The sequence below is a fragment of the Penicillium malachiteum genome (assembly GCF_028827825.1).
Source record: "Penicillium malachiteum strain IBT 17515 chromosome Unknown utg000005l:1.0-9002435.0:326005.0-9005861.0, whole genome shotgun sequence".
Taxonomy (NCBI): domain Eukaryota; kingdom Fungi; phylum Ascomycota; class Eurotiomycetes; order Eurotiales; family Aspergillaceae; genus Penicillium; species Penicillium malachiteum.
This window is the reverse complement of record NW_026643099.1, coordinates 1120498-1148310: the sequence shown is the minus strand read 5'-3', so window position 1 is coordinate 1148310 and position 27813 is coordinate 1120498. Positions and strand designations below refer to the sequence as shown.

Sequence of the window (27813 nt, the reverse complement as noted above, 5' to 3'; positions counted from 1 at the left end):
GGGTATATTGAAAGGGAATAATGAAACAAGAGAAATGAAGATTGAACGAAAGAGATGGGGATGGGTGGAAAATGAGAATATGGCAATGCAGTAGAATGACCATGGTTGAGGAAAACAACAGATATGGCGAATATGAGGGACGAGGAAAGGAAACGAAAGATCAAAACCAGGGAGAAAAGAGGGGATGTAGAGCGATACCACAATCAAGCCGTAGAAGCAGTTGTCTCGAGTTTCTTGCGCGCAACAATAATGCTCTTCAAAGCACCCAGCCAACGATCCAAAGACTCTTCATCAGGTGCACAGAGACGATAGCTCTTTTCCTCTGCGATGATTTGAAGACAGAACGTCTTGGATCGAGACATGGGATCGACTTCCGCTGCATCGATCACCTGCGACATGGAAATGATCTTGATCGGCGAGTACTCCTGTTCATCCTTGTAAAAGGCGAGATTCTTCGAACGAAGCACTACCCAAAGTCGTTTCCACTGTCGCACCGCGCCCTTGATCCGTAGCCCCTGCAGATACCCCTGGCAGATGACCCGCTCCGGATCTCGTTGGATGCCCAATTCAGACTGATTGCTCGTATCTCGCGGCAGGGATGGGGACATGGGTCTCTCTTCCGGCGCAGAGATGGACAGAGCATGAATTGATGGCATTGAACGTAGTCCGCGACTGCTTCGAGTTGGCGGAGGTCCGTCCGAGAGCTCGGAGTAAGATGTCACATCGTTTCCAGAGTAGTCCTGCGTGTAAGGGGGTTTGCGGGAGGAGCGAGGGCCTGGGGAGAGGGTACGACCTTCGGGGGAGCTAGGACGACCGGCAAGCTCGAAGTCAGAGTGATCGGTGGTGTCATCGATGAGGTGTTTATGAATAGCTGGGGTACTGTGTTTCTCGTTTCTCGATAGAGCAGCTACGGCAGCTTCGTCTTCATCTGCGGGGGACTCGGTACGAATTCGAAGGATCCAGTCGGCTGCATCTTGTTTGGAGAGGGCCTCGAAGCGGTAATTCTTGGAAGGGGTGAAGACTCCGAAGACATGCTGACGGTGAGACCGTGGGGATTTCACGGGAGCGACAGCGGTCACGTCGGAGAGGTTGATAGAAACGCGGAGCCGGGTAGTTTCTTCATCCTTGTAAACGGAGAGTAGATTCGGGCGGAGGACAAGGTAGGCTGGTTTCCATGAAGCTCGGAAAACATGTTTATGCGCGACGCGTCGAGAGACCCGACCACTCTTCAGTACACGGTCGAATTCAAAGCTACCGTTCTCATTGACTGGGGAGAAGGTATCCAAATTCACTTGGCCATTGCGCGATGGGGGCGGGCGGAGATGATGATCAGGAACCTGTATGGCGGGGGATCTGTTGCCAAGTCCCTCAGAAAATGAGGGACGAGATAGCACCGAATTCATGGTGAAAATGGAGCATTAGAGAGAGTTAGAGAGCATCAAGGATATTAGGGAGAGAAGGCCAGTAAATCTAAGAAAACATTTGAAACGGAAGAAAAAGGGGGAACCCCGCGATATGAAGAAAATTCAAAAAATTCGACGATCGTCCTTGATTTAAATTAAATGATTAAAAAAGCCATGGATCCAGGAAAATGTCGAATTTCAGATGAATATTAACACTTTGGAAGAAGTACCCAAGCTGGAGGTGTAAGGGTGATCCCTCCTCTTATGAATCGAGTGATGCCTGCGCGTGGCAACAAGTGTAATCCCGTGATATTTCTAAAATAGATCATGATGATGACGAATAGACATGTATAGGCATCTCCATAATGTATATAGGTATTCAATACTCATTATCTTGATGTTGAATGTGAACTTCCACATTCTCATTCTCTCACCCTTTCCAGTAAACATGCACACGAACAACTGCAAGGGTCCAGACTCCAGACCCGCCCTTCAGGCCACATCATCCGTAATGAAGTGGAGCCTCATTTGGACCCTGTTATATGTAAGGTACAATCTGAATGAAAGTCCAATCAGTTTCTATGAAATATATATCAAATCTAATTTGAATATCATCTTACTTCTCTCAGGTCTTGATCACTACAATATTATGGACAGTCTCTCTATGTATAAGGTAGTCAGAGATACTCATTTGGGAGCGGGTACAACGGCATCTGGACCCTCGATCGTCACACACTAGTCCCAGCTTGTTTTGATCTTGGAAATTTCGAAATTTCTTCTTTTACTGGTACTCTGGGTTAGTATCAGGATGATGACAGATTGCAGAAAGATAGGAATGTAATAGCTGACAGCACTTGAGAGCCACTACTATAGAAAGTAGTGTGTCTATTAGTATTGCCGTAAACATTAAATTATACTAGTCAGCAGTCCTTTTCCTGCATGCATGATTGAACTGTACAGACATCTGGAGTGTTGATCACAGTGTACTTTGTATATGTCAGGTGATATTAATAGAGGAACTTCAAGTTCCAACTCATATACCAGGTGGAATAATGACAGTTAAAATAAAAGTGCAAGCTTCTCAAGGACGTACAGTACCACAGCCTAGATACGCAGGGGCGACCAATGACCACGGGCCGAAATAAAATTAAGCAATTAAGAAATTAAGAAATTAACAAAGACACTACGGTGTACAGAGTACAACAGGATCTGATATATCAATTTTCCCCTGCAACATAGAACATACATATAATATTTGTCTAAAAAGAATAATAGAATATCTGGAAATCTCATTCTAATATGAAATAAATATTAAATATAAAGACTCTGAGTAGAAATTAAGTGAAATTTATTTAACCAAAAAAAACACCCTAAATTCATCTCTCACGTAAAAAGAAAAAGAGTCTTTCGCCCCTAGAACTTCCATAAATTACTGTATCCGTCATACCATTTCTATCTCCTAATTCACCGATCTCCACCTAATAAATTGGTACCGACGGGAAAAATAACGGTCTCGGGTGTGAAACTGTCCCAAAAAGGCCACAACGCTTGCGCCTCCCTAGAAGGGTCTTGGCAGAGTCGTCAACTTCATCCCCATCTCTTCTCCCCCCCATCATCCTCCTTTTCCTTCACCACCTTATTCCCCTCCCCCTTTTCTCCATCTCATGTACAACACCTCTCGTCTCCTCCACTGCTGAGGTCATTCCTTGTGTGTGACCCAACCTTTCTCACCTCCGGGACTTTGAGAAGGTCATTTTGGGGGAACAGGAAAGGAGGCATTCCTCCGGCCACTCGTTTTTTTGTCGTGGGAGATCGGAAGATCGTTTTATCGTGACCAGATCCGTTTTTTCTCCCTCCAACTGCATCCATCCCGCTCGATTCGCTCAGAAAAATCCCCGATAATCTTTCGACCCCTGATCGCAACTGGGGGGGTTCCCATCGATAATTTCCTAGCCTTGTGCTAATCTACTCGGGTCCTGTTTGGCCACCCGTGGGGTCTTCGACGAGTGGCCCATAATCGCACTCATGGGCTTCATTCAACGCATTGCAAAGCGGCTGCCAAGTGCGCCGAGTCTTCCCATAGACGATGAACCTCGGGAGAAAGGCCGGGCTTCCGGCCGTTTCGCCTTTTTCCGTCGGCGCATCAGGTTGAAGGGCAACTCTTCCATTTCTATACCCCTGGGTTTTGTGTTACTATTTCCATGCCTTGTAATTGTTTTCATTCTATTACTTTTTCGTCCGACACCCCTCGTCCCCCGGAGGGATCTTAATCCCCGCGGGCACTCCGCCATCAATTCGGTCAGTTATGCTCCTCAAGATGAATGCGATCTGGCTATTTCCCCTCACCGTGTTCAATGGCTGACTGGTATGTGGTGGGAAATAGAAAAATCAGCGAAAAGTATGATAAGGTTTTCGCCACCGGCTGTATGCCCATCGACCCGGAGGCACAGAACGGCCCCAAGGCCAACGCCGCCTTTGTCGTCCTTGCCAGAAATAAGGAGCTGGATGGTGTGATTCAGTCGCTCAAGTCAATTGAGCGGCACTTCAACCGCTGGTTCCACTACCCTTACGTTTTCCTCAACGACGGCGACTTCGACGAAGACTTCATGGCGACAGTGAAGAACTACACCAGCGCCCCAGTCGAGTTTGGCAAGATCGATAACAGCATGTGGGGATTCCCCGATTGGGTGGACCCTGAGGTTGCTAAGGAGGGTGTTCGCAAACAAGGTGACGCTGCTATCATGTATGGTGGCATGGAGAGTTATCACCACATGTGTCGATTCTACTCAGGGTATTTGGACCCCCCAACTCAAAATGAATGTTGAAACATACTGACCACCAAAATAGGCACTTCTACAAGCACCCACTCCTGATGAAATACGAGTGGTACTGGCGCTTGGAGCCCGAGATCAAGTACTTCTGTGATATCACTTAGTAAGAATCTCTCCATCTTGGTGCAAGTTTTGCCTTTCTTCAATTACTAACCCTGTTTGCTTTAAAGTGACCCTTTTATCAAAATGCAGGAGGCAAACAAAACATACGGTTTCACTATCGCCGTGAAAGAACTTCGTGAAACAGTCCCCAACATCTTCCGTTACGCATCGGCCTACAAGCGAAAGAATAACCTCAAATCGAAGGGTCTTTGGGAAATGTTCTTGGAACGTCCTGCTGAGGAGGAAGTCCCACCCGAGGGAGAGCAGAAGCAGGAGAAACTCCCCGATGAGATCCTGGCGACCGAACCCGGTGACAAGAACCTTGATGATATCGATCCTGAGGCCATGGAAGGCGAGAGCTACAACATGTGTCACTTCTGGAGTAACTTCGAGATTGCACGCCTGGATTGGTTCCGAAGCAAGGAGTACGAAGACTTCTTTACAATGATGGATCGCAGTGGTGGATTCTGGATGGAACGATGGGGTGATGCTCCTATCCACTCTCTCGCTGCCGGTGCTCTCCTCTCCCCAGCGGATATTCACTACTTCCGTGATTTCGGCTACCGACACACCACCATCCAGCATTGCCCGGCAAATGCTCCGGCGCGACAGCTTGCTCGTGAGCCCTACCTTGAAAAGACTACCGAGGATGAGAAGAAGCGGATCGAAGAAGACGAGTACTGGGCGACCGCTGATCCAGTCAAGGAGAACGGTGTTGGCTGTCGATGCCGCTGTGACACTGACATTGTTGATGTTGAAGGCAAGCAAGGCAGTTGTCTGGCAGAATGGGTCGAGGTGGCCGGCGGTTGGGCTTCACCATAAATGAGGCTTCCACTTGCTCCCCCGCCTTGATCTGTTGCATCTTTTCTCATTACCTGCTTGTTCATGCGTTCTTCTTCAGCTGCGAGCATTACCTGGGTTCGCCCTTGGGAGTTTTCAATGCTGAAACCTGCATGTTGTGATGGTCGGGGTTCTTTTTTGGGCGGCGTTTCACGGATCTGACGGCTTGTTTTTTTTTATTACCTGGAAGATGGCGTGATCATTTCCATCATCCATGTTGACATACTCATCTAGCGTGCTGTCCACGTCTTGGGATTGGCTGTGTTGTATCTCTTTCTCCTTTTCTCGGGTCTTGTGACGACGGGCAGCCATCGTTGACTCTGGACCCTCAGTTCTTGTCTTCGATGGTATATTTATGGCTTTTGTCCCCGGCATTGACAATTGACTGTTCTGCCTGTATCATCAGACACCCACATGGTGAGATCGATGGGCTATCAGCGCATAGGTCGCTTGAGCCAGCAAAATGACACGCAGCACAATCTCAGTGACAAGATCAACACCAGTGCAATGTGGGCTGGATGCCGGGGACAACGATGGCATTCAGCCCGTTCATCTTGGTCTTTTTTTTATTGTTTCTTTTTTCCCATTAAATTTTTTATTTTTCTTTTTTCTTTTTGCACCCTGTCACTATTACCAGTTGCCTCTTCCCCTTCTCCCAGCCCCCTTGATACTTGCACTCTCTTGTGGTTTTGGATTACTCCAGCATGCATTCATGAAATGTACATACCTTGTCTTTCCCCCCCAATCATCCTTGGTCCTGTGGTATATCCCACAGACCTCTCCCCATCCGCATTGCCTCTAAACCTCGCAAATACCAATCGAGCATGGCTGTCTATAGAGTATGGAATAATCATCGGTGAATTACGCGAGAATGAGATCAGTATAATGTCTTCTGTTTACAAGTCTTCAAATAATAGATCAATAGAAGTAAAACATGAGACGAAACGAGGTCGTGAAGTACGTCACCGAGATTGGCAAGATAAGGTCACTAGTATCAATGCTACCAAAGAGCTTGAGGTCTCGGAACTCCGAGTCATTTACCTAGTGGATAGCATGTTGCACTTCTATGGCTACTAGTAGAGCAGACTCGGAGATAGATGTAGGACCTGAGAATAGTACAAGGTTCGGCTACACCATCATGCTGTGACCCAGGTACAACTTAATCGTACTACGCAGTTATCATCATAATGCGGGGAATGCATAGAGTTAAGCAAGGTCCCACGATTGAACATGAAGCTAACGATAGTCTCAAAGTTGTTATCAAGTAACGTCGGATAGCAAGGTGACATTCAAGAGGGGAAGTACTAGTAATGTGGGGGGGAATTTCTCCGATCAAGGAGTGGAGAGAAGAGGAGGTGTAGTATGATATGATGCATAATTGATAAACAAACCCCTCGCCCACTTCTGCATGGATCAACTCAAAGCTTCTTTCCTCTACCAAGTTGCATATTGACTCAATGTTTTGGCTTTTTTCTTTACTCGGCGTCGTAGCCGCTTTCAATAACCCTCCAGGTGTTGATATCTGGTGTGGAAAAGCATATTACCCTACGTGAGAACACTTTTCATTGATATCAACGTGGACATATGATTCTAATTGGGTCTTTTAGAAATGCTTCATTCAACCCGGGTGGTTGGCTGGATAGCCCTATCGAATCTACTGAACCATTGTTAGATCTGCGAGTCCGTCCGCGAATGAGTCTGTATACAAGTACAGAAAAGACAGGATCATTCATTGTTGATGCGGGGATCTCATACATTAATGGGGATCCGTTGGGCAGCGAGAGCACTACAGAGAGTCATGGGTCACAGGACCTGCAGATCTCCATCTCTGTGGAGGGGAGCCAATTGAGTGTGCAGGACACCGTGCGAATCAATTCCACTTCTGTGGAGGTTGAATTCTCCCTCCATGACATCCCTGCTCGCTTCGAGGCATACAATGTAACTCTGAAAGCGACTCAGTCCGGGTCCAAGCATGTCTACACCGCTACAACATCGTTATACCATCTCCCACAGCGAACCGACGGTGGCAGTATGACAAAAGTCGATAGTCTATACGGCGGACTATTAGTACAAAGCGACAGCACCAGCACCTCAAACTCATGGAGCTCATTACTTCCATACTCATACTATGTTAGCTGGGACGGCTGGCTAGAATTATCCATCGACAATGTCCAGAAATTCAAAGACGACGGCTACAACATCATCCACCTTGTTCCAAACGACGGGCTCGCGAACCAAGCCTTCAATTTCACGGAACTGAGCTTCTTCCTTGACAAAATGGACGAAATGGGTCTCTGGCTTATGTACGATATGCGATGGACGTATAAGAACCTAACCGCTGTCCGTGAACAAGTCGAGCTTCTTAAGGATCGGAAGAGTTTATTACTCTGGTATACAGGTGACGAACCAGATGGACAGAGTGATCCACTTAACGCTACAAAAATCACATACGACCTTATCAAATCGGTTGATCCTTATCATCCTGTTTCGCTTTGTCTGAATTGCTATAACTTCTATTTCGAGGAGTACTCCTCCGGCGCTGATATCATTCTCTCGGATGTTTACCCTATTGCTGTGAATACAAGTTGGTCAACTGTTTATGAGACACCTTGTAATACGACATATGGATGCTGTGGCTGTGATGATTGTGAAGGAACGGTTGAGGATATCTCGGTACGACTGGATCGGTTTGCGGAGTATCAGGATTGGTTAGGAGTGTCTCCGAAGACGTTCTGGGGTGTGCCGATGGCATTTGGGAATGAGACATTCTGGACAAGGTATCCGACAGCGGAAGAAGAAGTCACGATGACGATGTTGAGTTTGAATCATAATGCTAAGGGAATCGTTATGTGGGATTGGCCGACAAGTACGGAATTGGCGAATGTGACGGGTGCGTTGAGTCGCGTGCTTGCGGGTGATGAAGCTGCAAGATTTATATTGGGTGCTTCGACGACTGCGTTGCAGGTTAGTGGACATTCGAAGATGGATGTCGCGGGGTGGAAGGTTGGGGATTATATGCTGGTTAGTATCTTGTCTTTACAGACGCCAGCTTGGTCTTCGTCTGTTACTGTGCAGTTGCCGGTGGGAGCCAAGTCTATTAAGCAAGTGCTTTGGGGTGCTGGGGAATGGAAGTTGGTTAATGGGCACTTGCAAAAGATTGGTGGAGATGGATTAGAGACTGATCTGGTGGTGCTTGAGTTTGAATAAGTAAAAGTGAGTCTATAGGAGTCGCCTGCCTTGTACATACTAGTGCTTTTAGTACTTTATAGAGAGCCGATTAAGACACCCAGCTTGGACTTGAATTTGAAATATTCTGGATTAATTGCTAGTAACGTGAATACCAATCTACATATGCTTGATTAACGTGAATTTCGATGAGTTGAACTCAGGTTCTCCCCTGGATCTGGACTAAATGATGGACTGAGTCAAGCAAAGGAGACCAAGTTGAAGGGTCTTGCTTTTCAGCCGTGACGATACCAACATGGAGAGTTTCATTTGCAAAAAGGCTGGCGCACCAGATTCCTAAAACATTATTCACTACTCTTTCATGCACTGGATATTCGTTACGAAGAAGAGGAGGCTGCCATGTACCCTCAATATCAAACTAATAGCTAATCTCAGCGTCTTCTCTTCAAGTCCTTCTGAACTTAGAATAAGACATACCTGAAGGAATGTGTGATCTTTGACGTCCATCGCGCAACGACAAATCACCACCTTCAAAGATCGTGGAGGCCGCGAGAAATTGAGAATGGAAATCGAGGTTCTGCTATCCTTGGACTCAATAGGTCTCGTGGTAGTTTTAATTCCAAACAGCGATCTCATGTACTTCAACTTGGGAACAAAAGGCACAGAAGGCTCTGCGCTGCACTCCTGGAACTCCAAAGCAATGTTGCTTATCCCAGAGAATGGAATGTACTCGGCTTTGGATATGCATATTCTTCCAGTGGCTCCCAGTAGTCTATCACTGGCACCACACTTATGGTGGCCTAAAATTGCTGGCCCAATCCAGGCATCAGAAGGGGGAAATGGTCGTTTATAGAAGAATGGTTCGGTACCGGTTCTATTTGATGGGACGATGGCACGGCATTTCAACGACTTCATGGGACGAATATGTCAGTTTATGTGAGTATCATCGGAAAGATAACCATACGTCAGATATGACAGTCAGATTTTGAATATCTGCATCTCGAATTTCTGAAATTTCAGGGACGAAAGGTTGTGTAGTCATATTCAAGATCCAATGCGGCCTTTTGTTGACACGTTTAAAGGCTATGTCGACGATGCCCATGCCGTCACTCTTGACAGCAAGATACCTACAGTCGGAAATGATAAAATCCCTGTATCTAACCTTTAAACTCTCCTTGATCTCTGTCATTAGCTTATTAGGTAGACTGGGCGGTTTCCACATATAATATGGGGGCGATAGAGAATCAGTTGCCATAGGATCTGAAAGACGACTAATATAGGTGCGCCCTCCAATGGTCGCTAGGTGGATCCGAATCACACATGAAGATAGTGATAATGTAGTGATAATAAATCGACTCTGAGGAATGAAGGCAGGGCGAAGGCCGGATTTCTCTAGCTGGGCTGCAACGCGCATAATAAAAAGGAGACGACCGATATCGTATTGCAGAATCATTTGCCATATCTCTGGAGGCCATCTTTCATGAAGAGGGCCAAATGTAAGAGCCTTTACAGCCAGGGATTTCACATATGTTGATGACTCTCTGCCTGTAGTCAGTGGCGGTGGAGCATGGTAAAATCCACCATTCAGACTTTTAGGTGGAGGATGAGAGCATATATCTAGAAATGTGGGCTCTACTAAGTCAGTTAGAGAGCCCATCATTCCTTGCGATAGATTGCCGACCAAATTTCGACATCGAGTATGGAGAACATATGTCCGGGGAGAATCTAATGCTGGAGCCGTAGCTTCATACTGTGATGGAGTTTGGTGACCCAGTTGAGTTCGACATTCCATATGATTGGTTTCATGGTTCACTTGAAAGATATAATATGACTTGATGCAACTTTTATCGACATAGTGCAGACATAAGAAGCAATTCAAATAGCTGTCAGGGGTTCTTTCGGGCATGCTAGATGCTTGCTTTTGAGTTGTCTTGTCAAAATAGACAAGGAAACCTTGGAAACTAATTGAAGCTTGAAGTAAGATGAGGTGGGGTGGACTGGTGCTGTCTGCTCTTCTTATACCATAGATGTACTTCTACATCGTGATCTGTCCCATGAGCCTACTGGTGGATTTAAATCAGTCCCATTCACAATGTTGGTGCGAGTCCAGAGAGCCCTGAGCCATGGCACATGAGTAGAATAATGTAAGTGTGTAACACTTTATATGCAAACTCTTCAGGGCTTCTCCAAAATCTGGTGCATATAAAAATCGGGGTTTCATAGGTCTCTCTCCAGGGCTCTTCCATATCTGCCTAATTAGGCAGCGTATGATCTTCTCAGTGGGGCGTAAAAAAGTGGAGATTCCCGCATTTCTTAGCTCTTTATCGACGCAATGCCGCGTAGAAGACTTGACTGGTCAAGTTGGTCAGTGTATTTTTCATCTTGGGTATAAGGGGGAGGGGGGGGGAGGGGGAAATAGAAAACCTCTTCAAGGTGAAAAAAGTAGAAGAAGGAAACTAGAAGAGTGAAATTTCGAGACTTAAATAAGTAGTTGCGTCACTAAATAATGTGACCCCGCCATTTCTTGTTGCTTATCAACTTTATCCAACGGTCAAATCAACTCAACCCCCTCTCCTCTTTCTCTTTCAAACTGAGACCCCCCCCCCCCATACTTTAGCACCATAATATTCCTTGGTTCTAAACTATTTATTTCTTGAAATTTGAAGTAAGTAATACTCCCCTTACCTATTCTGGTCCTTGCCTTGAGTCAGAAACTAAAAGCACCTGACAGTTCCTACCCCCCGCGGACCCACCTTATTGGGGGCACATGCTTCCCCGTTCTTCCAGTATGTTATCTTTCAAGGTTCTTCCTTTTTCTTCTACTTGTTCGTTCTAGTTAAACTGGTTGGCTTTTCATATTTTCTGGCAGTCGTTCAACTTACCTCTATGATCCTCAAAACATGTCTGACGCTCCAGAGCCGCCCAGGCGTCCTACCAGCGCTCACGCCGCCCATCTACAATACCCGACCCTCCCGCCGCTAACTGCCTCCGTGGAAGAGTGGCTATCTCGGTCTCGTCCTGCCAACAATATGGCCTCTGATAGCTCACTGGAGCCTCTGCCTAGATCCCTGGAGGATAGCTGGGCAACGCTCAGCGTCTCAGATCTACACTCGGAGGATGGCAGTCGTTCGGAGCAGACAGATATGGGGTCCTTGATTGATCAAGCTACCCCGGATGATGTAGCTAGCCTGGATGAACGGTACAGCAGCAGCGAAGTCGGCGAGCCGAGTGACGAAGATACTCCAGACGAGGATGGCGACAGCAATCAAGACCAAGATGATATTTATGACCCCATCCCTCCACAGTTTCCGGGCTTGTTCACCCCCGCAGCCATCGATGATAGCAACTTGACGACTATACCCGCGCATCGACAGTCGATCAGCTCGATCGAGTTTGTGGAACCTGACAAATGGCCTGAGATGGAGCGAGTCGAACTGAAACATACTATCCGCATCTTTGAGGAGCCCGTGGCATCGGAGATGAAACGCCGTCTACCGTCCAGCCCTCCTGGGGCTATCATCACGGCAATAGTCCAGCAGACCATGTCAAAGCAGAACCTGGCCTTGGACAAGCCCTTCCGTGTTCTGTACATCGGCCAGCCGGACTGTCGGAACATTGTCTTGGATAAGATTGGCGATGTCCTCGTCTCGAGCTCGTGCACAGGGTCACCGACTAGCTCGGCTGAATCCTCTCGATATCACGTTGTACCAACATCTTTTGGAGCCGGTGCTGTCCCCAATTTTGCAGAACTCCTTCCGATCCATGTCCAACTCGTGGTGGATGAGTGTGTGGAAGCCACAAAAGAGCTTCATGTTAACCAACCTCGCACGCTGAACCTATCGTTTAAGAACCGTCCCTCGTGTCGCTCATGGTGGAATGGAGAGGATTACATGGTGTCTTCTTCTACAGAATGGACGTTACCGGATGTTGCCATTCTTTTCGTCTCCAACCGCGATGATACACCTGCTGTGCAAACTCGAGGCATCGCTCACGCTTTCTTGGAACGTCATGGAATCCCCGCAATGGTGATCTCGGACGAGCCGCTCTGGGAGAAAGCGGGCGACATTATCCCTCTTAACCAGAGCAGCCTTCATATGTGTTTGGAGTCCCGAGATGCAGACACAGGAGAGACCATGGTTTTGCGTCGTTACCCAATCGATTTAAAGACATTCGAAAGCATCACTCCAGGCCAGCTCAATAGGAACTTGGCCTCACTCATAGATCTCTATCCCAAGAAGACGCAAAAAGTGTCTACTGATATGCCAAAGCCAACAGCCACATACTCATTCGTCAACTCTGAGAAGAACCCTTTCAAATGGATTTCACCGCTGTATGCAGCTCGATCGCCGCAAATGGAGGCAATTCTGCGTCTTGTCACCTTGACGCTTGTCTCTACTGTTGCCCTCTCTCTTGGCTATGCGGCAGTGAAGACTATCGCTCTGTTCATCATGCAATGGATTGCTGGTTCGGCCCTTTCTGCCGGCTCCAATTCAGCATCAGTACCATTCATTACATCCACGGCTTTGCCCTTTAAATATGTGGAACATACCTCCATAGCCACACGCTTTCCAGGCGATGTAGGCATGCTTTACGATCCTGCAAATTGGGTTGCCTCCGAGCCGTCCGCAGCTCATGTTATCACAGTATCAAGCTCTTCACCACCCAGCGATATCTTTGAAATCCAGGTAGTTGGTGACTGCCATCTGGTTATTAAGCCTTCTAGCCATCTTGCATCATCCAGGAAGCATCCACGATTCAGTATCGATGTTCATCGCAACGAGAAAGCTCTCCCTCACAAACTGGCTGAGATATTCGATGGTGTCTATGCTTTGCGATTGGAGCGAGAAGATGCCTACGGGTTGGTCAATGTGACGATCGTTGCGAAAACCAAGACACGCGTCAATCAAACCATTCTTGTTGACTTTGGAACGCCCTGGTTGAAGATTTCGAACTGGAGAGAAGCAGCTCGGACAGTCTCCTCGAAGATCACCAAGGATATCCAGATTGCTCAAACCGGACTGTCAGAGGTATACGGTCGATTGTCGACGGATTTACAGGTGATCATGGGAGATGTGGTTAAGAGATCTCATTTTCTACGTGACGACGCCGAATTTCCTCGGCATAAGAGTTTGCCCTCCCAAGACAGCCTCCTTTCTCACTCCAAATCACTTTCGGAAGTTATCACGCATAACATTATCCAGCGGTTCCGATCCATGTCCTCAATCCTACATGCGCGTTCTGTTCATGTCAATCAGGAGGCCATGGGCCTTCTCGGTAATGCCTGGGGTCGCCTGGGCAAGTCAGCATCTCAAGTGGACCTTCGATCTATGATGGACCGAGTACGAAGCGCAAAAGGTGCAACGCTAGGCCGAGCACAGACTCGCGCACGCCACTTCATGGGACTTTGGGGTAAAGATACCACTTGCTCCGAAGAGAATAGTGCGGGACACTGAATGGATCCACTCTCCATGTCTTTTCTTTTCTTGTTAAACACCCTCTTGCTCATGACAATTTGGCTTATTTATGAAATGTTTTCTTTTATGGCGACTAGGACAGGGATAGGGAAATGGGGGATTTGAAATAGTGAGGACTCAATGCGGCGTACTGTAATTGCTTTTTGTTGTTTTTACCCCCTCCTTCGGCTTCTCTTTTCTTTGTTATTCCCCTGATAGCCCATAGCCATCAAGTATTCTACAACTCTCCAGCTCCTTTCTCTCCCCTCATTGCATTAATAATCCCGAAATTTCCCACTAGATTAACTAGACTGATGGGCCCCCTCGCGTTCGCATTGGCGCAATGACAATGAGAATGCCCAAAGGCGGTGGCAAGATGATTCTGCCCGCCCACCCAAACTATTAATTTTTCCCCCCTCATTGTCATCTCCTTTAATCAACAAACCCCAATTCTTTTCTTGAATATTACCCAGATTTTGGTGTCTAGCTGACTATCTGCTTCTTTATTTCACTCTATCAATATCTAAAAAAATCACCCCAACCACTATCCACCATGTCTGACGTTGCGGAGACCAAGCCCGACCCCACCACCGCCGCTCCTGAGGAGCAGAAGCCCGAGATCACCACTGGTGAGGGCGAGCAGAGTGTGACTGAGGCTGTTACCGAGACTGCCAAGGAGGCTGCTGAGACCGTTCAGGACGCCGCTGTCAAGACTTCCGACAGCGTTTTCTCCATGTTCGGTGGTGGCCCCAAGAAGGAGAAGAAGGAGGAGAAGGAGGAGGGTGCGGATGAGCCCTCTGGCTCTTCTAAGGCTCAGAAGTCCGAGGAGGTAAGACTAAAAATCTCCGACAAATGATAACGAGGGTTATATCCCGGGATGTCTTGGATGCGGGATGGAATGGCGTTCTGGTAGTAATCACAAAAGCATAAGAAAAACAATGGGGCGCGGGGCTCCGGCCTGGCCCCGCGTTTTGTGTGTGGTGGCTACCAAGTCGCCATTCTTTTGCAAATCGATAAATTCGGGAATATTTGCGACTTTTTAGGGTTTTAACTAACTGTAACTCTTTCATAGCACGATGATGAAGCCCCCCGAGTCCCCCGAAGTCCACTTCGAGCCCGTTATCCGCCTGACTGAGAAGGTCGAGACCAAGACCAACGAGGAGCTTGAGGAGCAGGTTTTCAAGATGCGCGCTAAGCTCTTCAAGTTTGACCGTGACAGCAAGGAGTGGAAGGAGCGTGGTACCGGTGATGTGCGTCTGCTGAAGCACAAGGAGAACCAGAAGACCCGTCTGGTTATGCGTCGTGACAAGACCCTCAAGGTCTGCGCCAACCACTACAGTAAGTGGAATCATCGAAATCTTTTTTCTTTGTTATATTTCAGAGTACTGATAGATTGGTGTAGTCGTTCCCGACATGAAGTTGAGCCCCAACGTTGGCAGTGACCGCAGCTGGGTCTGGAACGCCGCTGCCGATGTCAGCGAGGGTGAGCCTGAGGCCCAGACCCTGGCCATTCGCTTTGCCAACAGTGAGAGTGAGTTTCATTCCCTTTAATATATTCGTGTTGAGATAAACGAGTAAATGACTAATCGATCTTCAGACGCCAACCTCTTCAAGGAGGCTTTCGAGAAGGCCCAGCAGGAGAACGAGAAGCTCTTCAGCGCTGGTGAGCAGTAAATTGCTGGTTTCTTATTTCCCAGCTCCTCACCTTCAACATACGAGTATGAGACCTCGCAGCCGTGATGCGCTCAATGCGCAGACGGCTTCTTGCTCCCGTGGACCACGACCTTTTTGCTTTCTCCAACTCCCTTAAACAATCCTATTCGTCATGCCTTTTACCCTCCACTTTCACCATATTCCATTCCCAATGCCCCTCCCCCTCCCTATGATTGGACATGCGACTCGGTCGTGATGAAGATGCTTCACAGATACCACCATTGTGGTATGTGAAACGGACAGCAATCCCCTGATGTCTTTGGTCCCACAGCCAGCAGTAGATAGACATTTTCCCATCGAATATACACCCTGCACACAATCCCCATGAAGAATCCTGAGTGGATCATGTCTTGTACTTGTAGCCTAACAAAAACAAAAAATAAAGCTGCCATACTCTCCCTCCTCTAGTATAGATAGCTTCTGATATAGCTTGCCCAAGGTCCTCAGGAATGCTACTAGTAATTTCAATCACATTTTGGTATTTAGTTTAATATATCATAAAGAGCAAATTCAACCAACTGCCTACATACATTTATTCTCAAATATTTATATAAAAATTCTGAATCAATAAAGTTGGGCCAACCTGTCATAGTAACGGACTTCGTTTCGCGGGGATGGGCGGTGATGCTCTCCGTTGTCTTCTGCCTACTAACCTCGACCACCCGCTTCTTTTCCCCCCTTCAGTATTCGAAGTAACCTGGAGCCCATTTTAGCTCCATCCAATCGAAAATATAATTTTCGATTTTCCTACCTTCACTTCTCCAACACGTGGTTCGCACAAACACGAATCGTTTTCTACGCGTCCTGCGCTCCTCCTCCGTGCTCCGCTCCATTGCTTGCGCAAACGACTTCCTTCCCCAAAAACCTGTGCCGCAACCGCGCCTTCAGCCGCAAGACCTCACTTCCTTAGCTGCTTCGATCTTGAGTGCATAAACTTTGTTCTCAAAATGCCTGACGTAAGTACTGCTTTTCGAGCCATCCAATCTGCTCCTTCGCGCTCCTCCTGCCGCACTTCTCCAGCTGCGTTCCCCAGAGCTCCTCTTACCCTCACAAAAGAGCTGGCCATGGTCTTCAGTGCAGAACCGTTTCTGTGCAGTTTTTGATGCTCATTGCTAACTATAATCCTCTTTCCAGGTCAAGCGCACCGTCCGTCTTGTTACGGAACAGCATATCATGTATGTCAACCTACCTATCCTTCCCATCCTGTGCAGCGCTAGCTACAATGGCTATCGCGAATCTCCGTTTCGCCCCGCTCCCCATGGCAACATCACCGTGCGGTTGGAGATGTGCCATCATATTCTTGCCTCAGGCATATCTGGTCAACAATATGACCATTGGGCATTAGACAATTGCAAGGCGCATTCAATGTCTGCCTGCGCACTTGCTCTTCAAGCCTTTTATACATGCCTTGCTTACCTGAGACATATATATTGAACCCTATATCTAACTTTCTGTTTACATCGCAGTGATAAGCCGTCCGAGGTTGAGGGTTTTCCTCAGCGTTCCTGGTCGATTGAGGTCTACCTTGTCAATGACAAGGGTGACCAGATCCCTGCCAACCTGTTCGACAAAGTCATTTACCACCTCCACCCTAGCTTCGGTGACCGTGCTACCCAGAGTATGTATATGATCTGCCTCAACTTCTGTGTCATTCTATCTTATGCGGTGACTGTACCCTTCAATGGGCAGCCTTAGCTAATGATACATCCATCAAATAGCCTTCAAGAACCCCCCTTTCCGCATCTCGGAAGAAGGATGGGGTGAGTTCGATATGCAAATTGAGTTTGTCGCTGACAAGTCCCACTTCATCAACCATGACTTGAACTTCCGTGAGGAGCGCTATGAATCAAAGCACATTATCGTGAGTTCCAATCTTGAATTCTATAGAGAAAACTCTCTGATGTGAACCCGCCATGGATATAGTCTTTCAAGAACCCCAAGCCCGCTTTCATGGCTGCTCTGCGCGAGTCAGGCCCTACCCCCGGTGACGAGAATGGCATAAAGAAGCGTGGTGGTACTGGTGAAGAGAGTGCCAAGAAGAAGAAGCGCACTGAGAAGAATGTAAGTTTGATCACGTCTTGCTCCAAGCTGTTCTCCATGCTAACGCCATCTAGGTCGATATGGACAAGCTCGCCGATGGTCTCCAGAAGCTGGGTGAGGACGATCTCTTGCAGGTTGTGCAGCTCGTTCATGATCACAAGACCCCGGATTCTTACACCAAGAATGATGTTGAATGTTTGTGCTTCCCGACTACCGTGGATTAAGTCCTAACCCCCTTGAATCTTATACTAACCTCTATATAACAGCTGGTGAATTTCACGTTGATCTTTACACTCTCCCCGACAATCTCATCAAGATGCTCTGGGAGTTCGCTGCCGAGCGTGGTGCTCTCTAAAAGATCGACGATCGATGACTCCAGAGCCCATTGGATGACTTTGAATGCCATTTCTTCTTTTCAATCTCAACCCCATATCGTTGATTTGTTTTTCTCTTTCTTTCCCCCTCCTCCATTGGGGTTTTTTTTGCTCGGGCTTTAGCCCTGGCCTCAGTTTTCTGGACTTATGGGTTGACTCTTTCATTGGTATTTCCCCGTGGTTCTTTGTTTTTAGGAGGAGTTAGCGGATGCTCATACGGAACCTGGCTGGTGCTTTTTTCCATGTCTTGTTCTCTCTCATACAACCACTTGGTTCTTTCTTCTTTCCTTTCGTAAAAAAATTCAGTGCCATGTACAAGAATGCAAAAAGCTAAAATTGAAGTCCTAAGCTTCAAATTATTGTACTAGCTGGAATTAAAGGCTTATCTCCGACATCTGAAGCTATGTGGCTTTTGGCAAACTCGGCCTGACTTCTATCCGACTAGAATACAAGAGACAGGAAAAGCAGGCATTGATACCAGCTAGAATCTATTTCATGGAGCAATGATTCATCCGACGGCTGGTTTGATAGCCCGGATCTCGCTTGAGTGTTATCATGCAATGTACTAGTATTCATTCAACCAAGACTCAAATACTACTACCTAGTAGTATATAGTCATTCTTGAGGCCCTATCAAAACCTAACCCCAAGCCAACAAAACGGGCGTCGCAATCAAGATGAGTGGCCTATACAGACTTCTATTTACCAAATTACAATTACCATCTCCCTCAGCTATCCAGGGAAAGACCATCCTCATCACCGGTGCAAATACCGGTCTTGGTCGAGAAGCTGCTAGACATGCACTGGCTCTAGACGCCAGCACAGTCATCCTAGGCGTTCGAAGCCTCTCCAAAGGCGAAGAAGCGAAAATCAACATTGAGTCAAGTACCGGCTGTACCGATCAAGGCAAAGTTCTTGTATGGAGTATTGATCTCGAATCATTCTCCAGCCTTCAAGCCTTCGCAGCTCAAGCTCTGAGATACGTTGAAGATGGTGGTCGACTGGATATCGTTATCATGAATGCAGGAATTGCATCAGTCGAATACAATGTCACTCCTGATGGGTGGGAGAGAGGACTCCAGGTTAATGTTTTATCAACTGCACTTCTTAGTTTAAAGCTTTTACCGCTTTTACTACGAACGAAAGAGCTGGAACCATCGTCACGCCCGCATTTGACTATTCTGACGAGTGATATTCATAAGTTGATTACATTTCCTGAGCGGACTGAGAAGGCTATTCTGACCTCTTTGACTAATGAGGAGCAGTGGAAGAGTTCGCAGCGTTTAGGTGGAGCTACCGAGCGATATGGTGTCACGAAACTCATGGATCTTTTTATTGCTATCGAACTTGCTAGACTTGTACCTCGTGATGATCTCGGAAACCCCCTTGTGATTGTTAACGCTGTGGCTCCTGGATTTTGTAAATCCGATCTCCTGACAAGAGAGAAAGCGCCGTGGGTACTGAAACTGGTTCAAGCCTTGATTGCGAGGACGGTGGAGGAAGGTAGTAAGACGTTGCTGCATGCTGTGGATCAGGGAATAGAGACTCATGGCAGATGGTTGGATAATCAGGTTGTCGCAGAGTAAGTTGTTCTTGTTCGAGAATCGAGGAGTCACGCCGCTGATATTCATGAACTTGTTTAGTCCTGGAAGTATGGTCACAAGCCCTGAGGCAGTTATCGTGAGAGAGAAGGTGTGGAGAGAGATCGTTACTATCTTGCGAGATGTTGATGCTGAGGTTCGAACTGAGTACTGAGTACTCCAATATGTGCTCCAATCTTCGAGAACCCTGGGAATCGGAAGAAAAATGGAGTCCATATTCCACATTAGCCCCGTCGACCTGCAGTTCTCTGGGGGCCTGCGGGTTGTGTTTGTGTGGCACCAGGTTGAATTCCGCGCAGCAGTAAAGCAAATTGATCACTGATCATACGGAATAAACGACTCTGAATTGATTCACGAACTTGCAGGAGATGAACGTGGGAACCGTGCCGCAGCTATATTCATTGGTTATGTGTTAGTTGAAGGTTAACAGTCGTGGATGTAGCCGGTTCAATGATCATACTAAGAATCCTCCTTGTCTCAACCTGACACAGGCGATGCACAAGTATAAACCTGCAGTTTCAATTCTATCTGCATCAAATTGGCGAGTCATTTCCCAAAGAGCATAATAGCATCCATGGCAAATAAAATAACAAAGAAAAGAACGGACATTTGGGTTCCAGTGAGGGATAGTAGGTGGGCGTGAATGTGGGCCATTCTGGCGATTGGTACTCCACTGGGAGCGTGAAGCCATATTGAGATTTGATGAAGGACGATGAAGAAAGAAGAAAAATAAAACTCGTTCAAGTTAGATAGAACTTGAAAAGCGCCGAGGCGGGTCTACACAGACAAACATAGAATCACTGATATTATTTGTCTGTCCATACATACACATGTGCATTTAAAGGCAATCGAACCGATCCACCGGCATTGAATACATAGCACTTGAGTGCAGGTACAAACAGGGAGGTTGATAGATCAAATCGTAGAGAGCAACAGCGAAAGGGCATATCTAGTTTTGAAATATGATGGCTAATAGCAACCATTGATAGCATGCTTCTATCTACTATCTACCATCTACTAGTATACGAAGTCAAGAATAGAGGACAGAGAAGCAGGTCTAGTATCATTGTAAAAAGCAAAACAAAACGGCAGATGGGATATCTCAAAACCAGAGTAACAAGAGACCGGTCAGTCCAGCTGACGGCCATCCTCCGGAAACACAAGGCAGACCAAGTAGATAGGAAAAGGCTGTATGAAACAGCTGTGAGTGGGGGACCACGTCGAGACAGGTAGGAAAATCATGGTATATGAGATGGAATAAAGATTTCCGGAACAAAGTACCGTCCAGCGGTAGATGCGTTCCAACGCCGTTCCCTTCCCCGCTTTTGAAATTCAATAAGATAGACGATATGAGATGGTGAGAGATAAGACATTTAATAGAAATGAAACTGGGGAGGGTAATGCGAGAATAAAAAGATGCCAGGACGCCTTGCTAGATGCGCGCATAATCACGAAAGATTAGATCGGCTTAAGATGCAGATAGATGAAATTAAAGCACGCGGTGCCTATTATCATGTTAATATAATGTCATGTTGATGGGGAGTTGTAGATGGATAGACGTACAGCTTCAGCAGATCCTCGAGGCTGTTGGCACTGCAAGGCCGGCCACGAGGAATGTTGCGAAGGATATCGATGATGGTAGCAAAGACCTCGCCACGACGGTAAGCCAACAAGGCAGGAGCCTGAATATGATCCATCTCTGCGATATCACGGTGCAGTTTGACGAATCGGATAGAGGTCTGGCGACGAGCAATAGTATTCAAGCATTCTTCCACAATGGCGCTTTCATCCGACTAGACGGCAAGTTAGTAATGAGTCACATTCAGGGCTAGGAGACAAGCATGGCATGAAGACTTACATTAGGGTCGTAGATACAAACAACAACAACCGCATCCGAGGTCACCTTCTCAATAGCATCGAGGTAGCCGACGGCATCGACATTGTCGACAGTACCGTAGTGACGTCCACGTGGGGAAGGGCGACGGTTAGGGCGGTTCTGCAGTTCCTGCATACGGGATTGCCGCCATTTACGCATGAAACGATCCTCCTCATCCTCACTACCCGATGATGCATCTGTTGTGGGGGCAACCGGCTCGGGGTTTGAGGCACCAAAGGCGGGGCCGTTGGGCTCGAGTCCAGCAGCAGAGAGGAGGGTTCGGCGGAATGACTTCTTGCGAGCACGCTCAAACGCCTGAGCATCAGCGATGACACCCTTAGGCCCAGTGTTGGCCTCGAATGTGGTTTTAGGGACGTGGTAGTTTGTGGTAGACGAAACCATATCGTCGTCGTCGTAGTTGTCGTCCTCGTCGGAAGAGTCGACGATACGGCTCTGGCGGAGGTTACGAGAAGAAGAGTAGTCTTCGTCGAGGTCTTGATCGGAGAATTGTGGATCGTCTTCGTAGTCCTCTGGGTGTGAGGAGAACTTGTCGCGATTGTTATTCACAAGTTGATTGAATTCTTCTTGGGCTGACATCGTGGAAAAAGAGTTGCGGCCGGGTGTGGGTGAAGGCGGGGATTTTAAAAAGAACAGGATCTTCGGGGCTGTGAGAGCAGAGTGTCTAGAACGATGAATTTGGATTGGTCCACGAAGGAAGTTTCACAAAAACACCCCTGAGCAAAGCTTTGACAAAGAGGAAGTCGAAAGACGGAGATGGGGCTGAGCTGGGAAGAGATCGCCAGGGTGAAACGGCAAAGGAAAGCCCCTTTTCGCCGGAGTTTCAGACCGTAGACGATCCAACTTTTTTGGGGAAGGACCCACCGAAGGCCCGAAGAAGGTTCTTTGCCTTCGAGGGATAAAACGAAGTATGACTTCACTGAGATTGTTTTTTTCTTTGTTTCTGATTTGTCTTTTGTTGTCTTTCTTGATTCTATATTTAATGAAACTTAGAGGTTATTCAGAAGACTTGAAAGACTTGGGAAGTTGTGAAGTTGGAATGCAAATATGTCAAAATATGCAAATCATGCAAACAATGACTCTCATTTTCCACGTGGCCAAGCCTTACTAGGATTCCGTTATCAGAAGTTCGCGCCCAGTGAACTCCGTGTTTCAGGCTTTTTTTTTTGCTTAATCCCTGTTCCTGTTTACCTATTTGGTCAATTCTTTGCTTTTTTAGGCTCCTTTGATCTCGTGTGGGATGTTCAGGCCTCTTGAAATTCGAAACTAACGCGCGCCGGCCCCAGTTTTCTACACCGTTTATTCGCCGGGAGATCCAAAACACCAGATGACGCAGATCCTAGCCTCGATCCACTTTAGTCCATGTCGTGGCCCCCAAAAAAAGAAAATGCTATGGGCTGATCACTGCCTCGTCAGTCGACGACAGGGTAAGAGACTAACAGAAAATCAAATCCTACAGCTTCGTTTACTCCATAGCTTCGTGTTCAAAGCGGCTAATCTCTTACACTAGACCTCATCGAGGATGGTATCGGGAATATCACTTGACGGAGAAAAATGCAGTCCGAAGATCAGACAGGCAGGATTGAGAGATCCACTTGGGACGAAAAAGGGAAAGTTAACATACGACAATTGGGATTTGGATGGATCATATGCTGTTACAAAATTAGCATCAAAGAAAAGGTTCGTGTTGACAAGGCGGACCATGCAGGAGCGGAAAATAGAACTTGGGGAATCCCTCGGGCTGCCTTGTTTCTAGTCCATCCTTTCCAAGTGCACGGTTCTGGTCTTTGACATGAGAACTTACCCATGCTTTGCGATCTTGTTGTCTTTGTTTAAACTGGGGAGGTCCTTGAGGGTTCAAGTGGAAGCAAGCGGAAGCAAGCGGTGACTGCTAATCAGGATTTGTGGTACCAGGTACGATCCCTATACTCCGGACATGGTGAGATGGCGATTATTCTCAATCCATCCCGTCGGGGAGGACCAAGAAGGACTAAAAACCTTGTTCGTGGGCGAATTAGTTAGCGTCATCCATAGCCAGGACTAGGGCTATTGCTTGCCAGATCTGGTATCTGACATTTGGCCCCCGCCATCGTGTGGGCGTCGATGGCGGTTGGGTAAGTTTTCCCCCAGTAGTTCGCCTGCCAGACCCTGCGTCTCGACCGTCCAACACGAGGCGATCTTTGCCACTTCCATAGCAACGGTTTACGGTCCTATCGTAAGAGCTGAACGCCACGCATGCTGACTGGACCACTGAGTCAGGTGCAACTAGACCTAGTAGATGTGTCGAGCCCTGAAGTTCAAGTACTGCTAGTAGTGATACATGAAGACTGCCAGATGAATCTGACAACCTCGCCATGTGGGCTGCACACTCACCTCTTCACTTGAGTGCTGTAAACGACATTGACAACAACCTTGGAATTAATCATCTTTGGGCTGTAGATTCTGACAAGGTACAACCAGGAATTAAGAGGAAGACGTTCATATGAGTACCATCTACACGCCATAACATGACATGGTAGAACCGTGAACCTGTATACACATGTGCAGTGGAACATCCATGGATGCGTGTGACGCCATCCACATGTGCATGATGTAGTCCAGGGCTTTATATGCCTCAACATGTTCCAGTTACTTTACATGTACTAACCTTGAAGTATGGCAACATTGGTAGACCCTCTACGCTCTCTACTCAAGACAGCTGAGTCTTAGAAGACACCTTATATGAATACTATGCCTGAAGCTCACACCACTCAGACGCCCAAGCTGATGAAACGAGAAAATGAAGGCCAGCATAAATGAAACATGCCTTCCCCCCCAAATGGGCCCAGAAGAGAAGTAAGAAAGACGAAATTTGAAAAGAACATATGGAAATTCGGAGCTGCTCAAACCAGATCAAGAAAAAATCCGGTCAGGAACCCCGGGGGAGAGATTCGGGGTCACGGAGATATAAAAATAAGTACAAGCACACTCTTTCTTTGACGAGAAACAGGGAAATAGGAAACTGAGATGACGCGGTAACGCAACTGAAAATAAATTGAACAAATAAAAAAAGATCATGGCCAAATCCAACAAAACCGGTCCTTTCCTTTCCGCCGAGAAAATACATACCGAGACCGATGCAGGAGAGGCAGTCCAGAACGAAGAGGGGTAATAGAAAAGGAAAAAGAAGAAGAGAAAAAAAGGGCAAGGGGTTAAAAGGGAAATAGGGTTCGAGAAAGAAGAGAACATATGGGCATCATCCGGCAGGGAAACTGAGAGCCAGGAGGCTGACGAAGATAGCCATGGAAGAAGCACCTGTGTTTCCAGTCTGTACGACCTGGAGGGGATGCGTACGCAACCATCGACAATCCAAGCGGCAGCGCTCTCGTCGTATCCAAACATTGTGTCGTCGCTTTCGTTTCTTCCCCGGCATCGCGTTCACCTCCACTAACGCTTTCTGAATTGCATACGACGGTCCGATCTCTGCGCCGTATTATCAGGAGGCCTTGAGAGGTGCCCGATATTGATTATTTATCGTACATTGGCGGAGATCCAACCCATCGAACCAAGAAAAATTTCGAATAAGAGCATTGCAAATGATCGACACGGGGTATCTTGCGTTTGTTTTTCTTTTTTAGAATTACCAGGCCCAGACCTTGAGCTATAATGGAGGGGAAAATCAGAATTAGTAGAGCTTCTTAGCCTAGACAGAAGAAAACTTACGAGAGAATCCCAAGATCCAGTGCACAGACTGATACCATCGTTGCTGACACCCAAGCAGCTCACACGGTTCTCGTGGCCGCTCAATGAGCCGACCTTGTCGCCACGGAGGACATCCCACACCTAGGTTTACAATAAGTCATGATTCAAGAAATGAGCCTTATTTCCAAAAAGAAACCTACCTTGCACTCGAAGTCATCGTAACCGGCGAAGAGTAATCGGCCAGATACGGAGAATGCGACAGAGGTGATACCGCACAGAACCTGGTCACTCTGTTGAACAGGTGAAAAAATTCCAAATTAGTTTCCAGATTTCCAAATTATGAAGTTCATACATATTGCATAAAAAATTGAGAGTCAACGCACCTGGTAGATGTTCAACTCGCGATCAGCACGGATATCGAACAGACGGCAGGAAGTGTCATCCGAGCCGGTACCGAAGGCATTGCCATCGGGGAAAAACTGAATGGCGTTGATATCAGACTCGTGGCCGGCAAATGTCTGCACAGCCTTGCCAGTACGGATATCCCACAGCTTGGCGAACGCATCGCAAGCACCGGACACGAAGATGTTCTGGTTGGTCGGGTTGATGCTGATCGACATCACATCACCAAGGTGATCGGCGAATTCGGTAACCTTAGATCCAGACTCGATATCCCACAGCATACAGGTCATATCGCCGGAAGAGGTGATAATGCGGCGATCATTGATGAAGCGACAGCAGGAGAGATAACCGGAGTGACCAGACAGCTCACGCGCAACGCGAGTCGGACCTTCGCGCGATGACAAGTTGTAGATGGAACAGATGTTGTCCAAACCACCGCAAGCAACGTAGTTTCCACTTGGCGCATAAGCACAGGTCATAACCCAAGAAGACCGCAGGGGGATAGCGTGGACCTTATTGGTGGTGTAGGCATCCCAAATAATCAGTTTTCCGTCCTGCGAAGCTGACACAAGATGACGGCGGTCGGTTGACCAGTGCATAGCATAAATTTTGGCGAGGTGGCCCTTCAGTGTTCGGCGAGGCTTCATACCAATTCGAGGGAGGGCATCGGTCTGATCGGACGCGACCTGGCGGACTGCAAAAGGTCAGTATTATTCATTTCAATCCACCATGTCGACATCTCCGTTTGTTTTAACAGCACGGAGTTCTATTCCGCGGAAGATGAAGGAGAAGTGTGGATGATTGTTTCGAGTGGGAAAGGTAGTCGTACGGGAGGTGTCGGCCAGCTCATCCTTTCGGCGCTTGATCTTGTCCTTCAAACCCTCTGCTTCACGTCTGGCCGCTGTAATTTTGGCCTGCATTTGTTCGCCCGACATATCGGTTGCCATATTGCCGGATAGGGACCCCTTGAGGATTGTTGGAAGGAGGGGAAGCTATGGGATTGATGTCCAGGGGGGGGTAAACGGGGGGGGATTAAGGGACCGAGGGGGGGAAAGGAAAGAGTCAAAGTTGAAAGTGGAGCGAAGACGGAGGCGACCGAGTGAGGTCTTCAAGCTGTGAACATAATACAAGTAAAGTAAAATTCGAGAAAAGGTCGCAAGGGGGGGGGGGAAGCACCGGCTTAGAGGAAGAGAGAGAAAGAGGGAGGGAATCGAAGGTTCTGAACAGGGGGCGAGTGTATTACCACACTAGTGGTAAAACTGGATGACATCGCCGTAGTGATTGCATTCCCTTGAATTGAGAAATCCTCCAACATTGGAATCTGTTGGTTTAAAATTCAATTACTAGTAGTCGATAATTTGGAATTGATCAATTATTTGTATTATTTGTTTTTGTTTTCATTTTATTTCGGTAGAATTTCTTAACTTGAAGATTTTAGTCGATAAATTGATTCTTGTGTATATTGACAAGTGCTACAGTATTGTACGGCATCATTTCCTTCAGCTCCCGCAATATTACAATGTCAATACATAAATACAGGGGATTCATTACTATATCCCTCCCCGGGTACCTGATCCTTTTTCTCAGTATTAACCTGCATGAGATGCATAATGTTCAATTCTGGATAAATCATCTCGGTAATCTCGTATCAATTTCGAGTTATCGAGTATTGAATTTGCACATGTGTTTAATATTCAAGAAGAGGGGAAAAGTTGGCCCCCCTCTAGTAAGATATTTAGCGTAGACAATGCTATTTATGAGAATTCCAGTACATGTGGCGGAGATCGGCCCAGTATGGCCCCAAATCCAGATACTCAAAATCAAACCCCAAATGGTTAACTCTGTAAGCCCTTCCAAAAATGTTCTATAGTACACAATGTAACCCTTTCGTACATTTCCTAGCGGAGCGAACTAAGAACGATGGGTCCCCCCCTGTTTCCTCAGGCTAGTACGGAGTATATAACCATGTATAAACCTGCCATTATAACCCCCCCCCCCCTTTTTACATTCTTTAAAATGTTTAAAGACTTGACAGCCTCAACATTCGCCACATCCAGAACCCGCGGCTATTTCCCACTTGATTTCCTTTACCCCTCTGATTGGCGTGTGGTGCAGTCTGGCATCATTATTCCCGAGAGATTGGTTCCGCGCTGCGTCCACACCTGGGGCACCACTTGCAGCATTTGGGGGCCCTAATTGGCCCTATTAAACAACCGGGTTAGACGCCCGAAAGAATGATTATTTTTGGGGGCCTTTGTCCACTTGGGCACGTTTCACTTTGTTGTGTACTAAGT

General features: G+C 47.2%; 9 protein-coding genes across 9 annotated transcripts; 6 read left to right on the top strand and 3 right to left on the bottom strand.

The window, feature by feature from the left end:
- Positions 1 to 203: 203 nt before the first annotated feature.
- Positions 204 to 1403, bottom strand: N7483_010467 (PH domain-containing protein; the record flags this gene model as incomplete). Its single annotated transcript, XM_057093894.1, has 1 exon — positions 204 to 1403. The coding sequence occupies one exon, from the start codon at positions 1401 to 1403 to the stop codon at positions 204 to 206; it is 1200 nt and encodes a 399-aa protein (XP_056939865.1).
- Positions 1404 to 3428: 2025 nt separating this feature from the next.
- On the top strand, positions 3429 to 5158 carry N7483_010466 (glycosyltransferase family 15 protein; the record flags this gene model as incomplete). The annotated part of the gene is made up of 4 exons (XM_057093893.1): positions 3429 to 3701; positions 3803 to 4194; positions 4251 to 4337; positions 4405 to 5158. The coding sequence occupies 4 exons, from the start codon at positions 3429 to 3431 to the stop codon at positions 5156 to 5158; spliced, it is 1506 nt and encodes a 501-aa protein (XP_056939864.1).
- A 1710-nt stretch (positions 5159 to 6868) lies between these two features.
- N7483_010465 (uncharacterized protein) lies at positions 6869 to 8383 on the top strand (the record flags this gene model as incomplete). Its single annotated transcript, XM_057093892.1, has 1 exon — positions 6869 to 8383. The coding sequence occupies one exon, from the start codon at positions 6869 to 6871 to the stop codon at positions 8381 to 8383; it is 1515 nt and encodes a 504-aa protein (XP_056939863.1).
- Positions 8384 to 11262: 2879 nt separating this feature from the next.
- On the top strand, positions 11263 to 13815 carry N7483_010464 (uncharacterized protein; the record flags this gene model as incomplete). The annotated part of the gene is made up of 1 exon (XM_057093891.1): positions 11263 to 13815. One exon carries the CDS (start codon positions 11263 to 11265, stop codon positions 13813 to 13815), a length of 2553 nt encoding a protein of 850 aa, XP_056939862.1.
- A 553-nt stretch (positions 13816 to 14368) lies between these two features.
- On the top strand, positions 14369 to 15489 carry N7483_010463 (Ran GTPase-binding protein YRB1; the record flags this gene model as incomplete). Its single annotated transcript, XM_057093890.1, has 4 exons — positions 14369 to 14634; positions 14888 to 15153; positions 15218 to 15346; positions 15413 to 15489. 4 exons carry the CDS (start codon positions 14369 to 14371, stop codon positions 15487 to 15489), a joined length of 738 nt encoding a protein of 245 aa, XP_056939861.1.
- A 986-nt stretch (positions 15490 to 16475) lies between these two features.
- On the top strand, positions 16476 to 17923 carry N7483_010462 (putative transcription initiation factor subunit (TAF30); the record flags this gene model as incomplete). Its single annotated transcript, XM_057093889.1, has 7 exons — positions 16476 to 16484; positions 16663 to 16805; positions 16995 to 17146; positions 17247 to 17389; positions 17452 to 17589; positions 17643 to 17763; positions 17835 to 17923. The coding sequence occupies 7 exons, from the start codon at positions 16476 to 16478 to the stop codon at positions 17921 to 17923; spliced, it is 795 nt and encodes a 264-aa protein (XP_056939860.1).
- A 695-nt stretch (positions 17924 to 18618) lies between these two features.
- Positions 18619 to 19696, top strand: N7483_010461 (putative short-chain dehydrogenase; the record flags this gene model as incomplete). The annotated part of the gene is made up of 2 exons (XM_057093888.1): positions 18619 to 19523; positions 19585 to 19696. 2 exons carry the CDS (start codon positions 18619 to 18621, stop codon positions 19694 to 19696), a joined length of 1017 nt encoding a protein of 338 aa, XP_056939859.1.
- Positions 19697 to 21031: 1335 nt separating this feature from the next.
- On the bottom strand, positions 21032 to 22015 carry N7483_010460 (phosducin family protein; the record flags this gene model as incomplete). Its single annotated transcript, XM_057093887.1, has 3 exons — positions 21032 to 21047; positions 21106 to 21335; positions 21401 to 22015. The coding sequence occupies 3 exons, from the start codon at positions 22013 to 22015 to the stop codon at positions 21032 to 21034; spliced, it is 861 nt and encodes a 286-aa protein (XP_056939858.1).
- Positions 22016 to 25055: 3040 nt separating this feature from the next.
- On the bottom strand, positions 25056 to 26466 carry N7483_010459 (WD40 repeat domain-containing protein; the record flags this gene model as incomplete). Its single annotated transcript, XM_057093886.1, has 5 exons — positions 25056 to 25076; positions 25139 to 25258; positions 25318 to 25407; positions 25501 to 26213; positions 26349 to 26466. 5 exons carry the CDS (start codon positions 26464 to 26466, stop codon positions 25056 to 25058), a joined length of 1062 nt encoding a protein of 353 aa, XP_056939857.1.
- Positions 26467 to 27813: the final 1347 nt, after the last annotated feature.